The sequence below is a fragment of the Acyrthosiphon pisum genome, chromosome A1 (genome assembly GCF_005508785.2).
Source record: "Acyrthosiphon pisum isolate AL4f chromosome A1, pea_aphid_22Mar2018_4r6ur, whole genome shotgun sequence".
Taxonomy (NCBI): Eukaryota; Metazoa; Arthropoda; class Insecta; order Hemiptera; family Aphididae; genus Acyrthosiphon; species Acyrthosiphon pisum.
In genome coordinates this window covers 13,938,184-13,962,181 of record NC_042494.1, presented here as the reverse complement: position 1 = coordinate 13,962,181, position 23,998 = coordinate 13,938,184, and the positions used below count along the sequence as shown (strand labels likewise).

Genomic DNA, 23,998 nt, shown 5'->3' with positions numbered 1-23,998 from the left:
ATGTCGATACATCACCGTAAATCGATCAGTGGCGGTTTTGATAAAACATCAAGGGGGGGGGGCTATTTTAAATGTTTTTGGTTCCTCCCACCATAATTACATATATCAAATAAAGAAAACAAATTTTTTATGGTCCTATAATAATTAATTGACATATAACTTTCATATTTTATTTCATTATTTAAATAGTTTGGTTTTATTGGAATCTTTATAAAGTAACAGCCTCTGAATTATACTTACCCTTAACAGTTTAACCATGTACATAATATTATATAAAATATAGTAAAAAGTCCATAGATTTGGCTATAATCTAAACAGAAACATGAGTAATAAATGCATAACTGAAGTAATAAATTTATAGCAATTAAGGCATATTTTAGTGAAATTTTAATTAAAAAGAGGACATGCAAATAATGCCAATCAAGTAGGTAATAACTTACTTACTTACTCAAAAAAATTCAAAAATATTCCTTATAAGTTATTAGCACGATTAAAGATATACAGGTTACTCAACAACCCTATGCACATACACATCAAAAATGGTGCGCTTACATGTTGGGTTTAAACATTTGATCAACTATGTGAGAATAACTACTAGCGCTCCAATACATAATATTGTATATCTATATTGATATATTTTGTAGTACCAAGAAAAATCACTTTAATGCAAAAGCGCCAACTGTTATTCTTGCTATGACAAGATCGTTAATTTTAAGCGCACCAAAAAATAAGTTTCGTTGAGTAACCTGTATTATCTTAAATCGTGGTTATTAGTCATTTGTGAATTTAAAACAGAAATAACAGATAACAAGTTAGTAGTTAAGATATCTGATAATATAATACCAGCATGAACCTTTTCCGTAACTACGGCTAAAATCGTTGTAACACCATACTCAAATCCGACTAGCTTATCAATCTTAGTTGTAATTCTGTATTTTGTGATAACGCATATTGTTATCAATTAAAAAACAAATTTTAAAAAAGTTTTTATATATTATATTGTGAAAATAGTATGACGTACATAACATAACAGTTGGCTCAAAAAAAATCCAAGGGGGGGGGGGCTAGCGGCCCCTTCACTCCCCCTAAAAACCGCCACTGAAATCGATAGACCAGTAAAAATAACGAGTCTCGCTTCGCGCGTCATTATAACGACGATGAGAGGGTATGGAGTCGAGTCACATAATATATTATAGGTCCGTGGTTATAAACAAAAAATTTCGAAAAAAAATTGTAGTCGCGTGTTCAGCATACTCTAAATTATTATGGACTACGGAGGACGCCTATTTATAATATAATATTATAGGTATGTATATACACATATTGGTATACCGAGGTGCACCCTACCAACGTGTGTGGGTGCAGTGTGTCTGTCTATATATAATAATGTATCTGTATACAATACGTAAGGCGGTCTCGGGCCGAGAAATACAAAATATGTCCGCGGCGTGCGGGGTCGAACTTTGCGGGGACACCGTGGTAGTGGCGGTGCGGGTTTTCCGTAGTTATGCGGTCCGCTGATCCCCGCGTACACGGGAAACCTTTTAAAAACTCGGGCGGGCATCGGCCGACGTAATAATCCGCCGCGGTGGCCAGTCGTTTCCGGCTTGGCGCGAGTGCGTATGCGTCTGTGCGCGGTACCTACCTATGTATTATTATTATTATTATTATTATTATTATTATTACGTCGTAATAACTATACCGTTCGCGTGTGGTGGGTAATAAAATACGTAGGTAGGCGTTAAATACTTTAATAATTTTTAGGAAAATTATTTCTAAGTTCGATATAAGAAATCCTCCTTATATATACAATGGAACGGCCTCCGTCGCTATTGTCGTACATCTACTGCGCGACGTCGTGTTTGCTGATGATGTCGGCCGTGGCGACCGCCGCGACGGTTACCGTTAACGTTACACATCTGTGCGATAAACGGCCTTTGGTAGCCTCGGCTCGGTCTACCACCGACATTGGTATGACGTCTCTGCCACCACTTAATGAGAACCTGACGACCGAAACGTCGTCGTCGCTGTCGCCTACCGAAAACCCGACATCTTGGTCGTCATCGACTGCTACCGAAAACCTTGCGTCTTGGCCGACGTCACTCCCTGTTGAAAATCTTACGTCTCGGTTGTCGCCGCCATCTTTCGAAAACCAGACAACAGTGTCGCCGCCGTTGCTATCTACCGAAAACTCATTAACAGTGTCGTCGCAGCCACTTACCGACAATCAGACGTCGTCGTCACCGCCACCTACCGACAACCAGACGTCGTCGTCACCGCCACTTACCAACAACCGGACATCGTCATCACCACTTACCGACAACCGGACGTCGTCAGCGGCCCGTGTAACTGAGTTCCTGTTAGCCGTCCGTAAACCGGGAATTATGGGTTTCACGTATGCCAGCCGGACCGCCATGAGGAGATCGTCCTCGTCGCCGGACGCGTCCACCGGACCAGTGGCACTCGAGCAGATTGCAGCGTTCCCCAGTGCCAAGTTCCGCGAGAACGTCAAGCTGGACCAACAAACGTCGAGGTCTGACAGCGGTGAAGGATCAGGGACCGCGGCCGCGATCGGCCTGTTCGGCGTGGGGATTGTGGTCGGTGACGTCGGGCTCCGGTTTATCGGCGTGGCCGAGGACGCGGTCATGTGGCACAGCGTGCCTGCCGAGCTCATTCTTGACCTCTTTAGCAACCCGTACGAATGGGACGTCGTGGCGAAAAAAGTAACTAGGCCGATGATGCGTATACGATTATTATGTCACCTATATAGTACTTACTTAATACTCTTTTGGAGAGTCCCAATGAAATAAAAAAAAAATTCACAAATAATATATAATAATTAACTTCCCAGCAAGCATTCAACCCCCTCACCCCGCCAACACATACACACACACACACACACACACACACACACACACGCGCGCGCGCGCGCGCGCGCTCGCGCGCACACAAACACTAATATTGTGCCGATGAACTGATGACACCGCCGTTTTTCTCCTTTTTCCCGATCATATAATATTTATTGGATTTACTGATTATTATTTTTTTCGATCTGGCTAACGTGCATATTACGTCATATTATGATATTTTATATTTTTATTCGTTTGAGTTTGTGTGAATAATAGCTTTTTATTACGTGCCCCTATTGTATATACATAGTAACGCGGTTTAAAAGGTATTAAGACGATTTATATGTATAATAATATATTATATCGTGTGCAGTATGCAATATACACAGTGGTCCAGAAAATCAGGACCGAACTTTCAAGTGCATCACACACGCGGCTACAATGCGCAGCGGGAAACCACAATAGAATTTGTTTTTAATCTGTGCTGCTTTTCTCTAAGCCTATCACTATACAGTATATAATATAGTTTAAAGTTTAACGCGCACACACGCCACACACATATACCTTTTATACAAAGTGATCCGTTTAAGTGTTTATGATCATACATTTCGTAGTTTTAACTTTTAGATTTTTAGCGTAGCGAAAGAAAGTATTGATTTTACAATGAAATGTGTTTTTTTCTGTTTGTCATCAAACTGTTGGGTATAGTAAAAATGCTCCGATTTGCGAGATCAGCATATTTTCTGTTAGAAATTGAATCTAGTTTGTACTTTTGGGAGGTTTTTACCTGAAGTAGTTTTAGAAAGCGTCAAAGAAAAACGAAAAAAAACAAAAATTTTTTAAAATCAACTTTATTTTTTTGGTGTAACTCAAAAACTAATAACTATTAACCATATAACCTTTGAAATATTTTTACCAAATATTTATATTTTCAATGAATGGAACATTTTCAAAATATTTTGACTCTTTTTGAGTCAGCCTTTAGAAATTTTTTGAATTTTGTAAATTTTTTTTTTAAATTATAGTAAAAAAGCTTGACAATTTAATGCAAGGTTCCTTATAAGTTTCATTAATATAAGTTCAAAAATATTAAAGATACATAGACACGATCATTTTATATGCATTTAAAGTTAACATTTTGACAAAATTCACCAAAATTTCGAAAAACTATTTTTCAGTTAGAAATTCATAATAATTGTTCTTTTCATAACTATAATATTAGAAATGTTGATAGAAGATTCCCCACACATTATATAACGGAAAATAACATACATTTTTTATGAGCATTTGCATTTAAAATTTTTACGATAAATAAAATTATCTTTTTCATTGTATTTTTATTGGTAAATTAACAAATTTTAATCTATTATTTTTTGATATATTGTTGTAATTCAAAAACAAATAACCCTAAACACTTCAAATTTTCACCAAATGTCAAAATGACCATTTCCCTTCCATGGTAAAATTTTCAAACAATTATGACTCTTTTTGAGCTATTTACAACATGCATTTTTTATTTCATATTCGGAAGCAGAATAACTTAATCTGAAAATGTATATGAGCAATATGAGTGGCACAGAGGTACCTATAAAAAAATACTGGTCCACTACTCGTCTACTCCGCTCATCAAAACTTTAAATACTTATAACTAATTAAATTAAATATTAAACTTACCAGCTAGGTATTAGTTCAAAATAAGATTTTAGATCCAGCTTCAGGTTATGAAATTTTTAATGCATGTTGTTATTTAAAAAAGTAAAAATTAAAAAAATTATTGCTATTATAAGAACATGGTTTATTTTTCAAAATGTCGTTTTTCAATGAAGTAAAAGTATGCAACAAATTAAATTTTCAAAACAGTTAAACAATTAAATGAATCACCTTGTATACCCGCAATCTACGTTCTATACGTTACGGGTATTTAACCGTTTTAGCCATCTCCGCCCTATTATTTTTAAAAATCTCGTGGGCTGTATTCATAGTAAAAACATGGCATATTAATTTATTAAATATGTATTTCAATATATATATATATATATTTATACATGAAACTTTTAATATGTTTAAAACGAGTTTGAGGACCTTAAATATAAAGACTGCAAGGCAAGCCACTGGTTGAAGATCCCTGTCTAGTGTCTACATTTATATACTAAATTCGAATGTTCGAAGCTTAAAAGAAACCATCTGTAACACTCTGTATTTACATCTTACATTTTATACTGCACGTATAATAATATTACACACCATAATAAACACCTTTATGCTGTACGTATAGGTACCTACGGATACATAAAAAAACGTGTGACTGAAAAGGAATGGGAGCATTTCTTTTTTATATATATTATACAATATAAACCCGCAGTAACGGCGGCATTGGAAGTGGCGTGGCTATAAAACATCTACCTATTACCACGGAGTTCGGAAAAATTTAGTAGAAAATTATGCAAAAAAATAATGGTCGGTAACATCTCAATCTATCAGACTTACTTTATTCATTATATATTATACCTAACTATTAGTATTTTCGTTGTCGATCGAAACATGTATTTAAATGTTTTTAGATCTTATCGGACTTTCAGCACCATAATACATTATATACTTATATGCGTACCCATAATATATTTTGTTTATTTCACTACCGCGACTACGAGTATAAAACGTCGGTGTTATTTTTACGACTCCGTATACGACTGTTAATCGAGGAAAACAAGATAAAATGTCATAGTTCATAAATGCCCGGCAACTACTTGGTAGGTATCATATTATTTTTCAATAAATAGCTGGTTGGTACCATATAAATAATTTATCAATGCACTTTCTTTGTACCAACCATATAGCAAAAAATTTAATAATACCTACCCAATCAAATAAATTGTATAAATCTATTGTCTATAATATAGGTAGGTACATTATGATTTTCCATCGTTTAATATTTATTTTATTAACTGAATTTACAATCGATGCCTAAAATAATTTAACGTTCATTAGTACCAAATTATTTTCATATTATAAACCTGTAATAATACATATTATTGGTAACTAAATGGTGAGTATATTATAATAGTTTCTAACTATAATTATTTATTTTTAAACTATAAGTTATTTGTTAGGTAGGTTATAGTTACAGATATTTTTTTATGATTTTCATTTATATTAGTTAAGTTATTTATAATTATTAAAATTACAGGTGTATGGTAAACAATTATTTTATTAATTTATTTGAGAAAACTATAATTTGCTATTAACGTCAAATTTAAACTAAATCATCAGGTAAAATACGATATAAAATAATATAATATCGTATATTTTCGGCACTGGGGTTTGAACCGATTAGTTTAATTATCGTGGAATTATCTAAGCTAACGCTATATCACATCAAAGAATTGGATAAGTACTTTATCGGTCTTCTGTATTTACTATTATTCCCGATAGAACATCTGTTGTTTATGGTTATCTGGTAGTCGGTATACACATTTAAAATCTTCAACCCTTATTTTTAACTTGAATAACACTGATGTGCATTCAGGCAGTATTCAGCCATTTACTTCTAATAATAATAAGGGCAAAGGTAATAAATCGTTGCGGGTATAAACCATCGTTTGTTATATTATACGAAAAATTCGTTTTTACTAAAGACGTGGATTTGTTTGATATACTTTATATGATAAATAACCTGACCAATAGTCTGCATTTATTATGGAAAATATTACTGACAACACAAACAGTAATTTATTTTAGCCATAACCAAATCGCAGAGCAGAATCTATGCTTTTAAAAGAATTTTTTTCTCAAAAAGGGATAATAAACTATTGTAAAAATAATCGAGTACATTACATTGCCGTCCCTTTTTGAATATCATTAGAGGGAACAACAATGCAATATTAAAAATGTTAATGATTCGAAACTCCGACCTGAAAAGAGCTAATAGGAGCAAAAGTTATGACAATTGGTTGTGACGCAATTGTCCGTGAACAGTTGAATACAAAAACCCTTATAAGAAATACATATTATATTTTGATAAAACTAAAATCAATTCACGAGTGTTTGCATTAATTATTATAAAACGGTGTTTTGTTTTTTTTCTACGTTAAACTATTGCAGGCAGTAATTTTGTTGGCTATCCATATAATATATAATGTATATTATGTTATCGACTCTGCCAGCTACTGACTACAGTTCGGTCGTGTAAAAAAATACTTTTAAAATTGTATTTAAAAACAAATACGAATGCATTTATTCAGAAAGATTTAAAATACATTACAACGTTAAATTGCTTCATGTACTTATAGTATTATTGTGTTTTGAAAAACGTAATGCATATAATAATATTATTTCGAATAGCTATTGGCTTATGACGCGGAGGTTGCATTTATTCACGAAACGTGTTCTGAGTGCAAGCACCGGCTGGTGTCACTAGCTCCCGGATGGCTGACCACCCGGGTTTTTAGTGACAAATCCTTACCACACATGCACACAAGTGTTCCAAACCAACCGTACCCCACTACAAACAGCTAATGGCCATAGTTGCCGGGTTCAAGACCAATAAAAAATAAATAAATTAAAATATTTTTTCAAATGCTTACATTATGATATAGAAACGTTATACAATTAATTTAGAATAGAATTAGTATAATTTATTTAAAAAAATATACATACCTAAGTAATTCAGAATAATTATTAAGGTGGATCGTATATTATGTCTATACCTACAACGAACCAACTATCAATACTTTTTAAGCTTTTAATAATATTGTAAATTAAAAATATATTTATATTATATTTAGAGTCGATACTCAACCCCTCCCCCTCCCGACCATAAATACGCCACAGATCGTAGGTAATTACTAAAATGTGTAATACTCTTGCCGCCGTATTATAGACGCGCGTGCTCGCGCATAATTAAATTAAAACATTGTGTTCCTCTCTGCGCATTTGTATGTTTGCAAAAGATTCTTTTGATCACGGTTGTAGAGACGTAAGAGTGCAGAACGGAGAATAATCAATGCTGTTCATAGTTCAACTCTTCCTTGCTGTCAATATATTTTAACAACTCCTACAGTTAGTGGAACCCAAAAGAATTTAATATTAGAAGCATTAAAAAAACTTCTGAACTCAAAACCTACGTTTCAGCGTCACGATCTGACGGTCTTTAGAATTTAAAAATAAATGAATTGGTTTTACAAACACATTTCCCAATAGTAATTTGAAATGAAATTACCAACTATAACGCCGAAGTTTGAATTGACAAGTAGCGATACAAACCAAAGCTGTGATTTGAAATAAATCTTAGAGGCATTATTTTTGGTCACGGAATTATATTTAGCAGTTTAAAAACTTTGTGCAATTTAAGTTTTACTCGCTAAAACTAAAATCAAATTTACACACTCAGTCACGAAAAACTAAAAAAAAAAACCAATTTCAACCTTGTTATAGTTATTAGGTAGTATTAAGTACTTTAAAAAATTTAATGAGTTCAGGGCAAGGCATTTTAACCGTATCATGCTATTTCCTGAGATGAGAATTTTTATAAAACGAATCATTAGTAATAATAATAATTATTACTATCCGAGATATCCAAAACTTTTTTTTTACCAGTATCAGAATATGAATACCTTTAAACAAATAGAAAGTTTAGTTCACAAAATTATAAAATATATGGTATATAACATGGAAAGTGTTCAAATATTTTAACGTTTGTGGTGTAAGAATTAATGCCTTCTGAGAATTGTAACTTGTTTATATAGCTATAATATTCTTATAAGAAATAAATCATATTTTAAAAAGCTTGAATTGTGAATGTATTAGTTGCACGTAGTATTTAAAATTTATGTTCTAGTCACATACCTATGACGAAATAAATAATGTAAAAAAGTCTCATTATTTAAAAGATCAAAACTATTAGATTCGCCGAAGAGAAATAATGGAAGTATCAACATTTTTGTTTTGTACGTAGAAGAAATAAATAAATGATTTTGAAAACCAATACATTGTAAATGACTCGTCTCACATGTAAACCGTATTATTTAAATAGTTTTAGTAAATATACATAAAGTATATAATATAGTAAGTATACACTATATATTTGTGTTTAGTTAACGTTAATAAACAAAATACTCATCTTATCCAATATTTAAAGACGATAATAAAAGTGTACAATGAAATTATTGTGTGAATTCGCTATTCAATTGTTAACAATATTAACTATTCACTATTATTTTTTATGGCTTAAGTTAGTTCAATATGTAATCGATGAGCAGAACAAATAAATGATGATATTCGGAAATTTGTTAAAACTAAATTATTGAAATATTATAAAATTAAATATTTAGTTTAAAATAAAATGTACCTCATTAAAATATAAAAGTGATATAATGATTAATGATTATTACTATTAAAAATCTGTGTTAACTTTTTGAGGGTTAAAAAAAAATTAAAAGATCTTTTAGTACTGAAAAAGTATTCCCTGGTGAATTTATTAAAATCAAAACTTTTGCAGGTATAATAATTTAAGTTCAAAATTTTAACCAACTTAATTTAGAATGAATAATTTACTTTTTTAAGTTTTAAATATACTTGGTAGTTACTAAAATAATTAAATTAAAATATATATATATATATATATATGTAAGGGTACCTAACCGAAAACACATTTTATAATGATGTGATAAGTTAAGAAATTTATATTATTTGAATGTTTAAAACTAATACACAAAGTTGTATGGTATTTTTTAAATCACGAATACACTTAAAAGTTTTATAAGTCTAAATTAGAATCCATAAAAATACTATAGTAGCTTTAAGAGCTTGACACCGATCGTACTATAATCGATATGATACGGACATAATATGGTCCAACGATTATAAATCTAATAGTACATCATATATAATTTTCTAATTATTTAGTAATACTATTTAATACTCCGCGAATATGTAAGTACCTACTTTTCGTATGCTTTTCTGCTGATGACATTTTTAAAAATGTATCGATTCCCGTTTTCGTGGTCGGTTGAGCTCGTATATTATGCCGATCGAATACCTACATCTGTTTTATGGTTTCATGTTATATATTAATGTGCATATTATTATCACCTACCTACGATAAAAACAGATCGATAACTATTTGTTGTAGCGAGAATATTATCAAATTCAAATTGTTGAGTAATAATAATATTTTATGACATTTTCTAGATACTACCGTACGAATGGCCACTGGCTGTGGTCTGCGCCTTAATGATATTTTGCGGTCTAATACTAGCACGATACGGCGTGTATTGGCAGAGGCGGTACAAAGAGGCTAAGTGGTTAGGAGACACTGGCTGGGAGTCGGGTTGCAAAAAGGGTGTGCTGGTCATTGCCATTCAAATGCTTCTACTTATGTTAGGGTGAGTACGTCACCCGTGAACGGATAATTTTTGTTTGTCATAGTTACCTAATGTTTGTTTGTGACAGTTAATGTTTGCTTGTATCAATTAATGTTTGTTTGTCGATAAGTATAGGTGATATTATTATTACTATTTTAGAGCAAAGTGAGCTTTTGTTTAGTATTATTAAATTAAATATTATGTTTATTTTTTAGTGTTGTATTTTTCAGTCACATCGTTAAAACGATATAGAACTCCAAAATTATGATCCCTCTACAGATTTTAAAACTGTACACAGATGGTACTCTAGAAAAGTCACTCATGAACGTTCACAATAGTTTCCAAGTAATTTGAAAAATAAACCACAAACTGTATTAGTAATTGGTATTGAGTTTTTCTTTTTCCATTTAAACTATTTAGTTTTAAATTGTTTAATAAACCTATATTGATATAATATAATATATAAGAGACTTTAATAATATTACATTTATTACTAACGACAAAATATATACTTTATAATGTCATTCGATAAAAAAAATAAATAAACCGCTGTTTATTTCGCTATAAAATAATAGCAGACCGCTTAACACTTACCACCAACAGTTATTAATCGAAGTGGCATAGAGTCTGTATAATATATTATATATATATAGCTGGACTATGAGAATAAAACAACTTTTCAGCATTTACTGTAATTTGTGAATTAATTGAAACGTTTATATATACCTACGTTTAACTGCTGTTTAAGTTTGAATTGGAAAGACTTTTGAACATCACATTTATTGTAAATATTTTTCACTGAAAACCGAATACGAGAACTCAACCTTCAGAGAGAAAGATTTAAATTCAATCCATTGAAATTTCTATGGTACCTATAGGTACTCTATGAGATGTGGAGACCGAAGGATGTACGAACCCATGACACTGGCTACCATCTGTTTGTCCGTAATAAATCGTTCACTCTAACACAAGTTGCGCACCCTTTCATTAATTTTGTAAACGATGTATTAGTGTAACCAGTATTGGTTGACGACACTCGACGTACGCGTTTCATCACAAAGAAAGCAACAAATTATGTCTCGTTATGTAAATCGTTTCTTTCATTTTCCTAAAAAATAAATTGATTGTTAAATCTATTGCTCGTTAGTCGTTGTACACATACTATACAGGTAATCACTTGCGCACGTATAAATCTAATAGCGTTTCAAAATAATTAATCAAGTTTTCATAAAATATTAATGAATATAATCTTTAATATTGTAGTGATCTATAGACTATAATAACACCTACCTCCATATACAGTGCGTTATTAACCCACTGCAGTTTCGAGCTATAGTAAACGATTCACCTCCACGGTGGGTATTACTACTATACGCACTTCTATAGTTCCATACCATAATTTAGATGTAAAATAATTACTTATTTAAAGCTCCCGTGAGTCCCGGTGCTGTACATAATTTACGGTGGGTATGGCTGTGTGTAGTGACTAAAATGGGTATACTTGATCACAGGGAAAAACGCTAGCCTGTTATTGCTATGATAGTATAATTGTACCACTGTGTCGTTGGGTAGCACAAAAAAACGATTTTCACCTTCTGTGATAATCGTCTCGAAAGAAAATAATATTCCATTGAATAACCCGGCTCGTGTATGATTAAAATATAGACGCATTATACAGACGATTTCACCGTGGAATGCAGAGCTGTGTTTGTGCGTGTAATATCCAAGACCTTATCATTTTAGAAATTTCTCATAAGTCTCCTGAAAATGATAGAAAATACGGTTGTTTAGCATTTAGGAAAATATGAACATATAGCCATCCGTCTATTTCATCGCTATCACTCCTAAATCACCAAAAACCCGCTTGTAGAGATATTTTGTATAAGTATGTATAGTACGTTAGCTGAAAGCGAATACTAATCCTGAGAATCCTCCCCGTCGTCTCAAAAGGAAGTCATGCCGAGATTCCCTTAGTAACATTGCATAGATGAAAGTGTCACTAATGTGTAACTCATTTTGTGTAATTCAAGTTTTCATGAAAGAATTTAAAAACTAACATAAAATAATATGTATTGTATGGTTAATGTATTAATAATTCTACCAGTAAACATATCAAAACATTATATTTTACATTGGTTTTATAATAATAATAATAATAATTGTATACGTATACCGTTCTATCTATAGATAAAATATTATATGATTTGCTTCAATGGTCAATGAAAACATTATTATTGGTACAGTGTACACATGTCAGACACTATACAGTAAAATAATTTGATTAAATTCCTTTTTAAAAGTTAAAATTAACACTAATTGGCAATGATGAACGAATAATTCTTGTATTTTGATAGTGTTTACTTTAGAATAAACAATCAAATAATAAAACACAAAAAATTACTATACATACACATATATACCTACCCCTAGTAAAATTCATTAAATTGTAGGTACAACTTACGAACTTAATATTAAAGATTCAAAAATGTACTCGTAATTTGTATTTCTTATTTGGATCACAATGATTCCAATTCCGATTCCAATCGTATTGTTTTATTTCAATGTTTATAATGGTACATTTATTTTGAGTTAGTTAAATAAAATATATTGTTTTGCTTTGCTTTATTTTATTTTATTTGAGTGGATTGAAGAAACTTTTTGTTATATTTTATAACTTGTGTTTTTTTTATATCCAATAAACACTTTTTAGTGAAGTACTAGTGCTTCAAAATTGTATTGTTACCTAAACAAAAAATCACCCTGAAATCAAATATTGATTTAAGATTGCACTTTGATGTTATTTCTAGGTTAGAAAACTTTTATGAAAAATAACTAAATATCGTTAAAATTTAACATGAGATCCAAATAATTTAAATCCATTTTTACGTACACGGGTTAGCTATTTATTAATACAGGAATCACTGCTATTTGTACACATTTATACTTCTGTACGTGGCTATACCTTTACACTGCCCAACACAAAACGAAATCCTTTAATTTTTAAGCATGCTTAATGTGTTAGAACATAGTAAGTACAATATACAATATCGGGTAAATGTGGTAAGTTTCATAATATATCTTAGTAACTTTTCAAATACGACATTATACTTTACTACATTCTACCAAATTATAATTTTCATATTTACAACAAAATATTACTTTGTACAAAATAGCGTTGGTATACTTATCATCAATATTTAAGCTGTATAATAGGTATATGTATATAATATGTCAAAAAATAAATGTATATTATATTACTTATGAATGTTAAGTCTAAGATTTCTTTCTGAATGTGGGGGCCGGGGGAGAAAACGTCTTATAAAATATTCTGTACTATAGCGAATAGCGAGTGTTGAAAATGTCGTGTATTACTGGAAACAGGAATTCCACCTTTTAAATACTTGGCGTTATAAGACTGTACATTAAACGGGAAACCGGATTTATGGTGTAAATATTTCGTGCCCGGAAATAAAGATACGACTGTTATAAAGTTCACGAAATGAGTTAAACTGCTCTGGGGGCTTTGTATGAATACATTCGGCCTTTATATTCTATAATTGGACGGTGCAGTTTAATTTTATTTACGTCCATTGGTGCATTCAAAATTTCCAATAATACCGTAATTATTTAAAATAAATTAAAATTACGTACATATTCAGAGCCGGTGCTTGCGGACTACTAGTAACGAACGAGACCATGGGATCTGCTGTATCAAGTGTTGGAGACCTATTAGAATTTGGTGTCGGAGATTTGGTGGACATGTTTTCCATCACTCAAAAACAAATCAGGACCATAACAGTCGGATCAATGGATTCGACGACCGATGCGATATTCTCAAAATTAGACGGTATAATATAATTACTAATAGTGTATTATAATGATTCATACGATATTTCAGTCCAATAAAACTTTTATTATAAAAGTATACAATATAATTACAACTACCTAATTTTATAAGTGTAATAATACATTATTATTGTACTGAAAAATAATCAACAACTGATAGTAGGTATTCTTGATATCTGGTAACAATGTCAACTAAATAAACTTCATTGAGGAGTAAGTAGTATTAAAAACGAATTGCGTATTATAATAGGGTTATTGAAGTCATAAACACACAACAGCCAAGCATAGAAAATAAAAAAGCAAACCTTAAAATATGTTATATAAATATTATTTGAAATATTCGGATAAATAATGGGAGACCCTTTATACATTTTATGATGTAGTTGGCATCTAATCAGTTATAAAAGTTATATTAATTATAGTTAATAGACTTCATCGTTTTTACTGAGATGATTAATTTAGTTTGAAACTACTTAAAAACAAAACTTAAAACAATATTATGATTCTTTTACAGTAATAATTATAAATTATGTAAAGGTCTTTGCGAGCCATTGATATTTTCATCATTTTTATAAAAATTAAGATACCTATACTTTTAAGACTTCATTTTCAATTTTCAATTAAGTGACAAATTTGCTTTACAACAGACTTAACAATTTTTTACTTTATCCAATTTTCTATCAAAAATATTTTATTTTAAGTTGGGTAACAATGATAAGTAATCAATACAGAAATTATAAACGTCCTCCGATCGTTGCAGAGTAAACTTGTCTTATAATAATTGCTACTTATTACTCGTATTTTATATTTATAAATTGATATAGTTCCGTCGCCCAAATTACGTAATATGCCACTGCATACAGCGGATATAAAGTTATGGCGTCCATTTTATGATATACACAGTCCATTATTATGATAAATCATTGGACATGGAAATATTGTTGGTTAGATTATATAGTATTACATGCACTAATATAATTATTTACATTCACAGTTCACACAAAAGCATATCACGCCCGCTCGAACAAACATTTTAATATTAAATACAAATGAATTCGCTATTTATTAAATATTGTATCAAATACAGACCAACAGTTATTGCTATTTCCATATTATGCTAATTTATTAAAATATGATAAGACGTACAGTATTGAATTTATAATTTGACAATTTGAACTTATATGTTAATCCGAGCGATCATTTTTGTTCCTCTTGACGTTCGTTTACACTTCAGTCAATGCTAATTCAAATTCAAATATAGATTTTGGCTTATTTTATTGATGGACGACAGTATACTACAGTATGACTATAGTCATTTTTAAGTACAGAGATAATCTGAATGAATGAACTTTGACGTCACTTCTAATTATTTCTATAGACAATTTTATAATATAAATATATGACTGTAAGGCATAAAATTAAATTACCCGTCCCAACTGTGTATCCTTTCCCCCTCTAATCTATAATCTTAAACAGATTCAATATTAAAAGTAAGTTTTTTCGCTCGATTTCAACATTTTACGACTTTTCAGTTTTATAACCCTTTGATAATAAAACGTGCTATGTTTAACAAGTAGCTTCCATTTTTTTCCATTTTCTCTTTATGATCAATTACAAAACTGCAACTCTTAAATTCCTGGTTACTTAATTTTTTGATTTTATAAGCTATTTATTGAAACTTCCTTGCATTAAATTAATAGAAAACGTTTATTTTTGATTTAAAAAAAAATATATATATATAGTTATCATTACAAATTAATTTTTTATCAAATAAAATATATAACAGTATTCGAGTGAAAATTTGAAAATATAGATATAAATAAATAAATTCGTTTAATGATTACAATTATGTACTATGATTATAGTATGATAGTTATAAATTAAAATACGATTTGAAAAAAAAACTATTTCAAAGGTATCCAAATGCACTTGTACTTTGTCGATGACTTAAACATTACATATATACAGGACGGTTCACCAAGCATACCCCTTTTTTTCTTCAACAATGCAAACATTTAATATCTGATTTTCCAAAATTTTTAAATATATTTAAAGACCATATATTCAAACTCTTGAGATTTTTTTACGCCTTAAGGAGTATCTTACGAAAATACAAGCTTCTGTTTTTCAAATGAGAATATCCCTTTTCTAATGTACATTATTTAGTGGATCATTTTTCTGAAAATGTTAAGATGTCAAAATCAAAATTCGAAAGAGTAGGTTTTAGTTATTTAACTCTGTGTACAAGGATAAGGTCCATGATAATGGATTAGCAAGATATATAGGGACTATTTTAGTGATTTAATAATGTTAGTAATTAATATTAATCTATCTATTATAATTTTTAAAAATTAGGTACCCACTTATAATAAATACTAGATCCAATATCAATTCTATCTATTCTTTAAACATTTTAATAATTGAGAAACTACTTATTAGAATTTTGTTTTAGATAAATTAAAATTTTCAAAAACATAATCCACTGAATAATTTATAGTAAAAAATGGTATCATTTAAAAAACAGAAGTTTATATCACCACAGGACATTCCTTAAGTAGTACAAAAAATCACAAGTATTTGGATAATATATTATGGTCTTTAAAAAGGTAAATTTAAAAATTCCAAAACTCAGAATTTCAAATAATTAGGTAATTATTAAAGGAAAAAATGGGAATGAGCTGCTTGGTGAATCATCCTGTACATGCAGTATCTTTATGTAGGTATCATTCAATTAAGTAGGTCACGTGGAAATTGTCGACGCCTTTTTCTGAAAACTCATGTAGGTTGAAGTCATTTTAACAATAGTATCAATACGGTAATATTTGCAAATATTTCTCATTAAATCTCAAGGGGTGTATTAAAAAAGAATTGAACCGTCATAAAATTGATTTGAGTATATTTTTTTAATTACACCTTAAATGAAAAAAACACATCAATACATCATAAGATATGAAAAAAAATAGCAGGTTGTAACTTGTAGGTACACAATATTAATAATAATAAAACAAAATATTTTAGTTTGATGATGAATTATAGTTGTACATGTTTTCCTCAAGTAGGAAGGTATTTGTATATAGGTATTCTATTATACCATCTTCCATAAGAAAATTGTCATAAATACGTACGTAGCAACAATTAATAATATTTGTTATCATTTTTAAAATAATATATACCCATGAAATCATACATTGTATACTTTAAGAATCCCGGAAAAAAAAGCAAAGTGATAATAATGTAATCAGAGAATTGGCATTATCACAAAATATAATATACCTACAATCTATATCTCTATCTGTGTTATCAGTATTATAAAAATTATATATAAATTAATTATACTTTCAAATATTATGTAATTAATAATATATTTATTTTATCCAATTTCAAATCTGGGCAAGTTAGTCATTTTTTTCAACTAGTTTAAGTTAAGTTACTTTAATATAAAAAGTAACTAAGTTAGAATAAAAGTTAGTTTCTGAAATTTACTACATTTCTAACTTATTTCGATAGAAGTTAGTTTGGTGAAAATAGTAACTTTAGTTAGAGTAGAAATTAGAAATTAGTTATTTTTTTAGTTTAAAATATAAATTAAAACAACTATTTTTTCAAATGTAATGCATTACCTATATAAATTAATTATTAAGTAGGTGGCTAACTTTCAAACTTAAATTTAACTTTATTTATTCGTATATTTTAACCTAACCTATAATATTGATAACACAATAGCAAAATGCTGATATTATATTCATATTTTTTATTTTTTATATTATACCTATTTAAATTAATTTTGATTAATTTTTATTATAACTTTTATTTTATATACGAAGCATTTTAACAATTTTGCCAGCATTATAAGCTTCATAAGTCATAACATCATACATCATATTAGATTGTATAATATTAATAGTTTAATTATTATAATATTATACTTATTATACTAAAATTATGTATATATATATTTTTTCTTTTAAATATTATTTAATAATAACAATACAAATATTATTATTATTAAGTAGGTAACAGTAATAGACTAAAGGAAAAAATGTTGAGTATATTAACATTTTGGTTTTTTTATTTTTTTTTTCCTTGGTTTTTATTTCCGTATACCATAAAATTTCTCCTACACTTTATAATTAATTCATCAAAATATAATTGGGTTAATTTTCAATTTGTAGGTAATCTACACATATTTTTTATATTGAATGTTCAAATTTATTATTAATTTCCTGAACATTTTTTATTAAATAAATCAAATAAGGTACAACTATTTTATAAATTATTTAAAGCTTAGAGAAGATGAAAAAATGAAAACGTCTTCCTAATTACACGGTTTTACTCTGTTTATTTGATAAATCGATAAATATGGCAATACTCGTAGTGAAATAAACATTATGTCTACAGTATTGCATGCATCAACAATATTGTAGGTCTGAAGTGTATAAAAAAAACTTCTTAGACTACCTAAACCAACATACTATTATGAGTACCTACTTCACAAAACCATTATTATAATTTTAAATTACATTAAAGTTAAAAAACGTAGGTTTTTTTTCTTATCGAATATTGTTAAAACTGGTGTCACGAGTGTAAAATATTATTTTTTAAGATTTCACTGTTCATATTGTAAATTACCTACCTAATAATTTATATTATGTTAAAATTATGATTGTAATTTAAAATAAAAATGGTGACAGTCCCTGAGTTTGGTTAATCTAAGCAATTTTTTTATAATGTTTAAAAAATTCTTTATACATTTTGAGTAAGTAAATTAAAAAATAAAATGTCATATGTTATAAAAATATGTAAAAAAAAACCCTTCGTTTATATAATAAAACAATACGTAGTCCATAAACAAAATACAAAGCGTAAAAGATTAACGATTGGCGTATACTTAATGAGGCGAGCACTCAAAAACATGAAATACGTCTACTGTTTATATTTATATGTTAATTTAATTTGTTTATAATCTGCGTTCTCCTGCAGTTATTTAGTGGTCTACAAATCGTTCTTTTGATTTAATTGTGTAGATTCTCTGCAACAAGGATTCGTACTTAACCAACCAACATAAGTAGACCATGAAGAACTAAGAATGTAATTATTTACGAGCTTTATATTCTTTGAAAAAATCTTGATAAGACAAAATAGGCTTTCCAAACAGCTTTGTAATAATATAGTTACTTAAACCGATACACAATGTTATGTCCAAAATATCTAAATATAATACATGTAAAAAAATAATCAATAACAGTTAATTTTTTTTCTTCTTTTTTAATTGATTTATTTCGTTTTTAGACATAGCAGAACAATTGGGAGGACCGATCGAAAATGATATATATGGCCCTAGTCATAGATTTGGTTCCAGGAACAATGTTTCTAGAGTAGTTCAAGGTAGTGATCGACCCTTATAATTTATACAATATGACGATCTGTAGGAATGATGTTTGACTATTTGTATTTTAGACTTTCAAAAGATATTTCCAAAAGCAAGGGATGTAATTTCCCAAGCCGAATTAGTCAGAGAAGACATTATTAGGTACAACAAGCAAATAGTCGAATTGAACGTTGAACTTCAAATGTTACCCGAACGATGCCCTCTTGAAGTTTCCGCCATGTGTGATATGATCTCCGGTAACAAATTGCACCCAGATAATTATACGTACTTGGTGTGTAAATAATACGTCGTGGACGATCATTCTTACTGATAAATGATAATTATTTATTGTTCACAGGATGATTTGATAAATGTAGTTAGAGGAGTTTTAGAAGTAGAAAACGACGGGCTATCGAGTCTACCTTTAACGTCAGCCGAAAGTGCCAACATTCCAAGAGCTCTATACGAACAGACCGAAAAAGAGAGATGGCGTAAGTAAAATTACCGTATATACTCACAGGTATATATAACGTCTTTACAACCATTGTGACCACTTATATAACCATAGGGCATTGCCACAATGGTTATGCATTGATTTTAACGTCCCCCAACTGGATAGATACCTATATAATAGTTCTTAAATAAAATTTGAAAAAAAATATTTTTCTTTAATATTTTATACCATCACTATTTTACCACTTTTAACTAAAATAATACCTACTCTACGATTGCTTTACAATAAATAAATAATAATAATAAATATAATTATTATATAATATAAAGGTATTTAAGGATAATATGTTAATTATAATAAAATGTTTAGGAATAAAAAGAAGGATATAATAGGATATACGATGTTTTTATTTTATTCATATTCATTGGTAAATATGTTAGTCAACTCTTTTGTTGTTCTCGGGAGTAAATGCAAAAATTATATTTAATTCAAATTTTTAAATTGCACTGAATATAAAATATCATTATCATATTATATTAATACTTTATTGCCTTAAATACCTATCCAAATATATAAACCATTGTTATATACGTTGTAACATATCATACGTAATGTTCTTTAAGTTTTGACTAGCTTATTCTTATAGGTACAATATATAATATATATGTACCTATATGATGTAAAATGTGTAGGTATGTATATTTTAATAATTAAGCACCTACTGGCTACTACCTACATCTTAAATATTTTTTAAAAATAACACCTATTTTGGCATACACTATTATTTTATTTAAATCCAAGAATTTACTGGAAAAGGGATAAGAGGCACTGATATTGTTATCTGTTGTAACAAAAATGATTATAATTTATAAGGTTTCAATAACCGTAACTTTTTTTATCAAGGTATAAAACAAGCATTGATGGACCGCAGACGTCAATTAGAATTCTCAATATATCCTTATGAAAGTCATACTCGTAAACTCGTTTCAAAACTAATGGACATGAAAGAGACAGCTAACAATTACTTTATGCGCCTAAAACAAATAGAGGCGTATAGGTGGTCCGCCAGTATTGGTAAGCTATTATATTTATGTCAAATATATCTATATTATAATATGATATGACATGTGCTATACCTACATAATTGACACGAATTTTATGAGTACCGTATAGGAATAGCAATCGCTGCACTTTTAATTTGGATTTTATTAGCATGCAGTATTGTGGTAAATTATTGTTCGCACACGACTTGGGCAAAATGCTACTTCTTTGGGTAAGATAACTTATAATTAGCCTTTAATCCTAACACATTAAACCGTATTGGGTATGTTTACTTTTGGCCAAAACGCGTTATACATAAGTAAATTATTATAATTTTTGACCACGAAATAATAATTTTTATTGTGACAGTTAATATGCGTTATGATAAATTCGATTATATTAATTAATGTTCTATTCGAATAGTGTATATTAAATATAAATTACATAATACAATATACAAAATATAAAAAGATAAAATCGAAAAATAATAAAATAAAACACAATGTAAATTATACATCGATTAAATGACTTATATCACATTAACTCCAAGACTGCCTTGAAAACGTATACAACTTTTATTAAAGTTTAATACTATTGATTACTGCCAATAACTTATTCAAAGTCTTGCAAAAATGTATACATATAATGATTAATGATGCACTGTACTAACGGTAAAGTGTTAACCACATTTCAATGATTACAATTTAAAATTTTTTTCACGAATGTATAATCCTTATAAGAATTGTATAATAGAAAAAAAATATTAAAATCAAAAAAAATTAAGTTTTTTGGTAACAATATAACTGGCTATATGACTATCTATTAACTATTACGTATCCAGTAAGGTACCTAAATTTTTTTTTTACCAAATAATATTTAGCTGCGTGAGCACAATGAGACTGACCAGTTTGGTACTTTGGATATCGGCATTATTGGGTTTAATATTAAGCAGCAACGGTGAAGTAAATATTTGCAGACCGTTATACGATGAACCTATGTACGAAACCGTAACAAAAATAATGGATTGCCCGGCCATAACGAATGAACGTGGATTCTTTTCTTGGTTCATCTTTGGAAACGAAACATCCACGGCTCCGTTCAACGAAGTCATCGAGTAATTGAATCTACGCTTGAATTAATTATAATACCAATAACTGTTTGGCATATTTGTATACATATTCCGGGGACCTTCTCTGTTATTTTAGATCGTGCAGAGAAAATCGTACAGCGCACGCAACATTTAATTTAAACAAAGTGTTTAACGTAGACGCAAGTTCAGATTACAATAAATGGCCAGGTCTTATGGATGCTCTGGATAGTCTCAAAACCAAAAGGGTCCGCGTAGAATTGGATTTAAACAGACCACCGTCCACGGCCGATGCATTGAGACCAATTGCCGAATCAACAAACTTGGACTTTGAAAAGTTTCGAAGTCTCGTAAGATTTATTTACGCACACAACCCTAATAATCCATCCTTTGTGCTTGAATATGAGTCGAAATTCTAAGACGAACAGATATAAAATATCCTAAAAGTAGAAGAAAATGTATATGTAATGTATACTTTAAAACAACAAGTTCGTTGCAGGCTATACCTACTCTTAATTAACAACAAAGCTTCAATAATATCTGTTTTCAAGTTATTTCTTTTCATTTTACTTTAAGCCTTTGTTCCGATGTGTGCTCAAATGCTCAATCGTTTCACTATACTTTATTTATACATTTGATATTATGTCATATCAGTCCACGTACGATAGCCTTAATAATTGAATTACATTTTACAGATTTTAGAGTCTTCGTTGGCTCTTGGACGCGTGACTTTGCTACGCGATCAACTCCGTGCACTTTCAACACAAACCGCCTCTTTCTCCAACATGTTTAAAGTGACATTAAAGCGTGTCGTGACTAATATTACAGATTTAGTCGAAAATGTGATGAGCCCAATGAGTCAGAAGAAAGTGAGAAGTATTCTAGTGTATTATGATCAACTCGTTTGGTCGATGATCCTCAAATCCTTAAATAAATCTGTTATAGAATATGTTACTATATCATTTAACATTGATGGAAGTCGAAATGCAACCGCTATCAGAATCTTTAAACCGGACTTGGGCAAACGCGTATACTAGAATCGAAAATTCTGATTTCGATCAAATACTGCGAAAGGTATATATAAAATTTATCATAACTGGGTACCCATATTAATAGAAAATGCTTAGTTATGTGTACATATTATAAAACGCAGTACCTATACAATATTTATTTTGTAAGGTTTTACTTTTAAATAAGTTTAAACGTCAAATCGTTCCGTTCAAATAAATTAGTATAGGTACCTCACTGTACCTACTGTGATCGAGACAAGTATTGAATCGTGGTAAACAATAATAACGATTCGTCTCTAAAAATGTATATATTATAATATCATACACTATAAATTTGATTTTGACATAGTTTAGAAACTAAAATATATTTAAATATATTATGTTTTATTATTTTAAAATGTACCGTCTTAGAATATGGCTCAATACACAAACAATTTGAAAGTGCTGTTGGACAAATATAAGGTTCATGTAACTGAAGCAGTAAAAACAGAAGCGGCATCGTGCAGACCCGTATGGAATGTGTATCGAATTGGAAGAGATTTAGTTTGCAGGCAAGCTTTGGACGCCTTAGTGAGTTTTTAACTACTTAAAAAACGAAAAGTTATTTGTTACTATACATTATGATTTTCAGAATGGATTTTGGCTTATATGTTTTTTCATCGCAATGTCGGTTACCGTTGCAATACCAGTCGTGAAAAATTTGAAAATATTTCATAAGTCTCCGCTAACTTCTATGTCACTTTATACGATACCTCCACCACCGGCAATGGAACTTATGAGCACGAGTAGTTAAGTTTAAAAACGCCAAACGTTCATCAAGAAAAAATATTAAATTAGATACTATGCAAAAGTCGAATAAATTATGTATTAGCTCAAACCAAACTTACGAAAAATATTTCGAAACGATTATCTACATTAACATAACTCATTCCTATGATTTGTAAACCTATAATAATTAATATATTATGTAATATTAAATATG

General features: G+C 29.7%; 1 protein-coding gene across 1 annotated transcript; it reads left to right on the top strand.

The window, feature by feature from the left end:
- Nucleotides 1-1,606: 1,606 nt before the first annotated feature.
- LOC100570952 (prominin-1-A-like) lies at nt 1,607-23,998 on the top strand. The gene is made up of 14 exons (XM_003242718.4): nt 1,607-2,723; nt 10,038-10,231; nt 13,870-14,057; nt 19,346-19,441; nt 19,514-19,716; nt 19,783-19,915; nt 20,782-20,952; nt 21,052-21,151; nt 21,800-22,033; nt 22,125-22,356; nt 22,702-22,875; nt 22,952-23,080; nt 23,428-23,586; nt 23,648-23,998. Exons 1-14 carry the CDS (start codon nt 1,812-1,814, stop codon nt 23,807-23,809), a joined length of 3,087 nt encoding a protein of 1,028 aa, XP_003242766.1. The 5' UTR covers nt 1,607-1,811; the 3' UTR covers nt 23,810-23,998.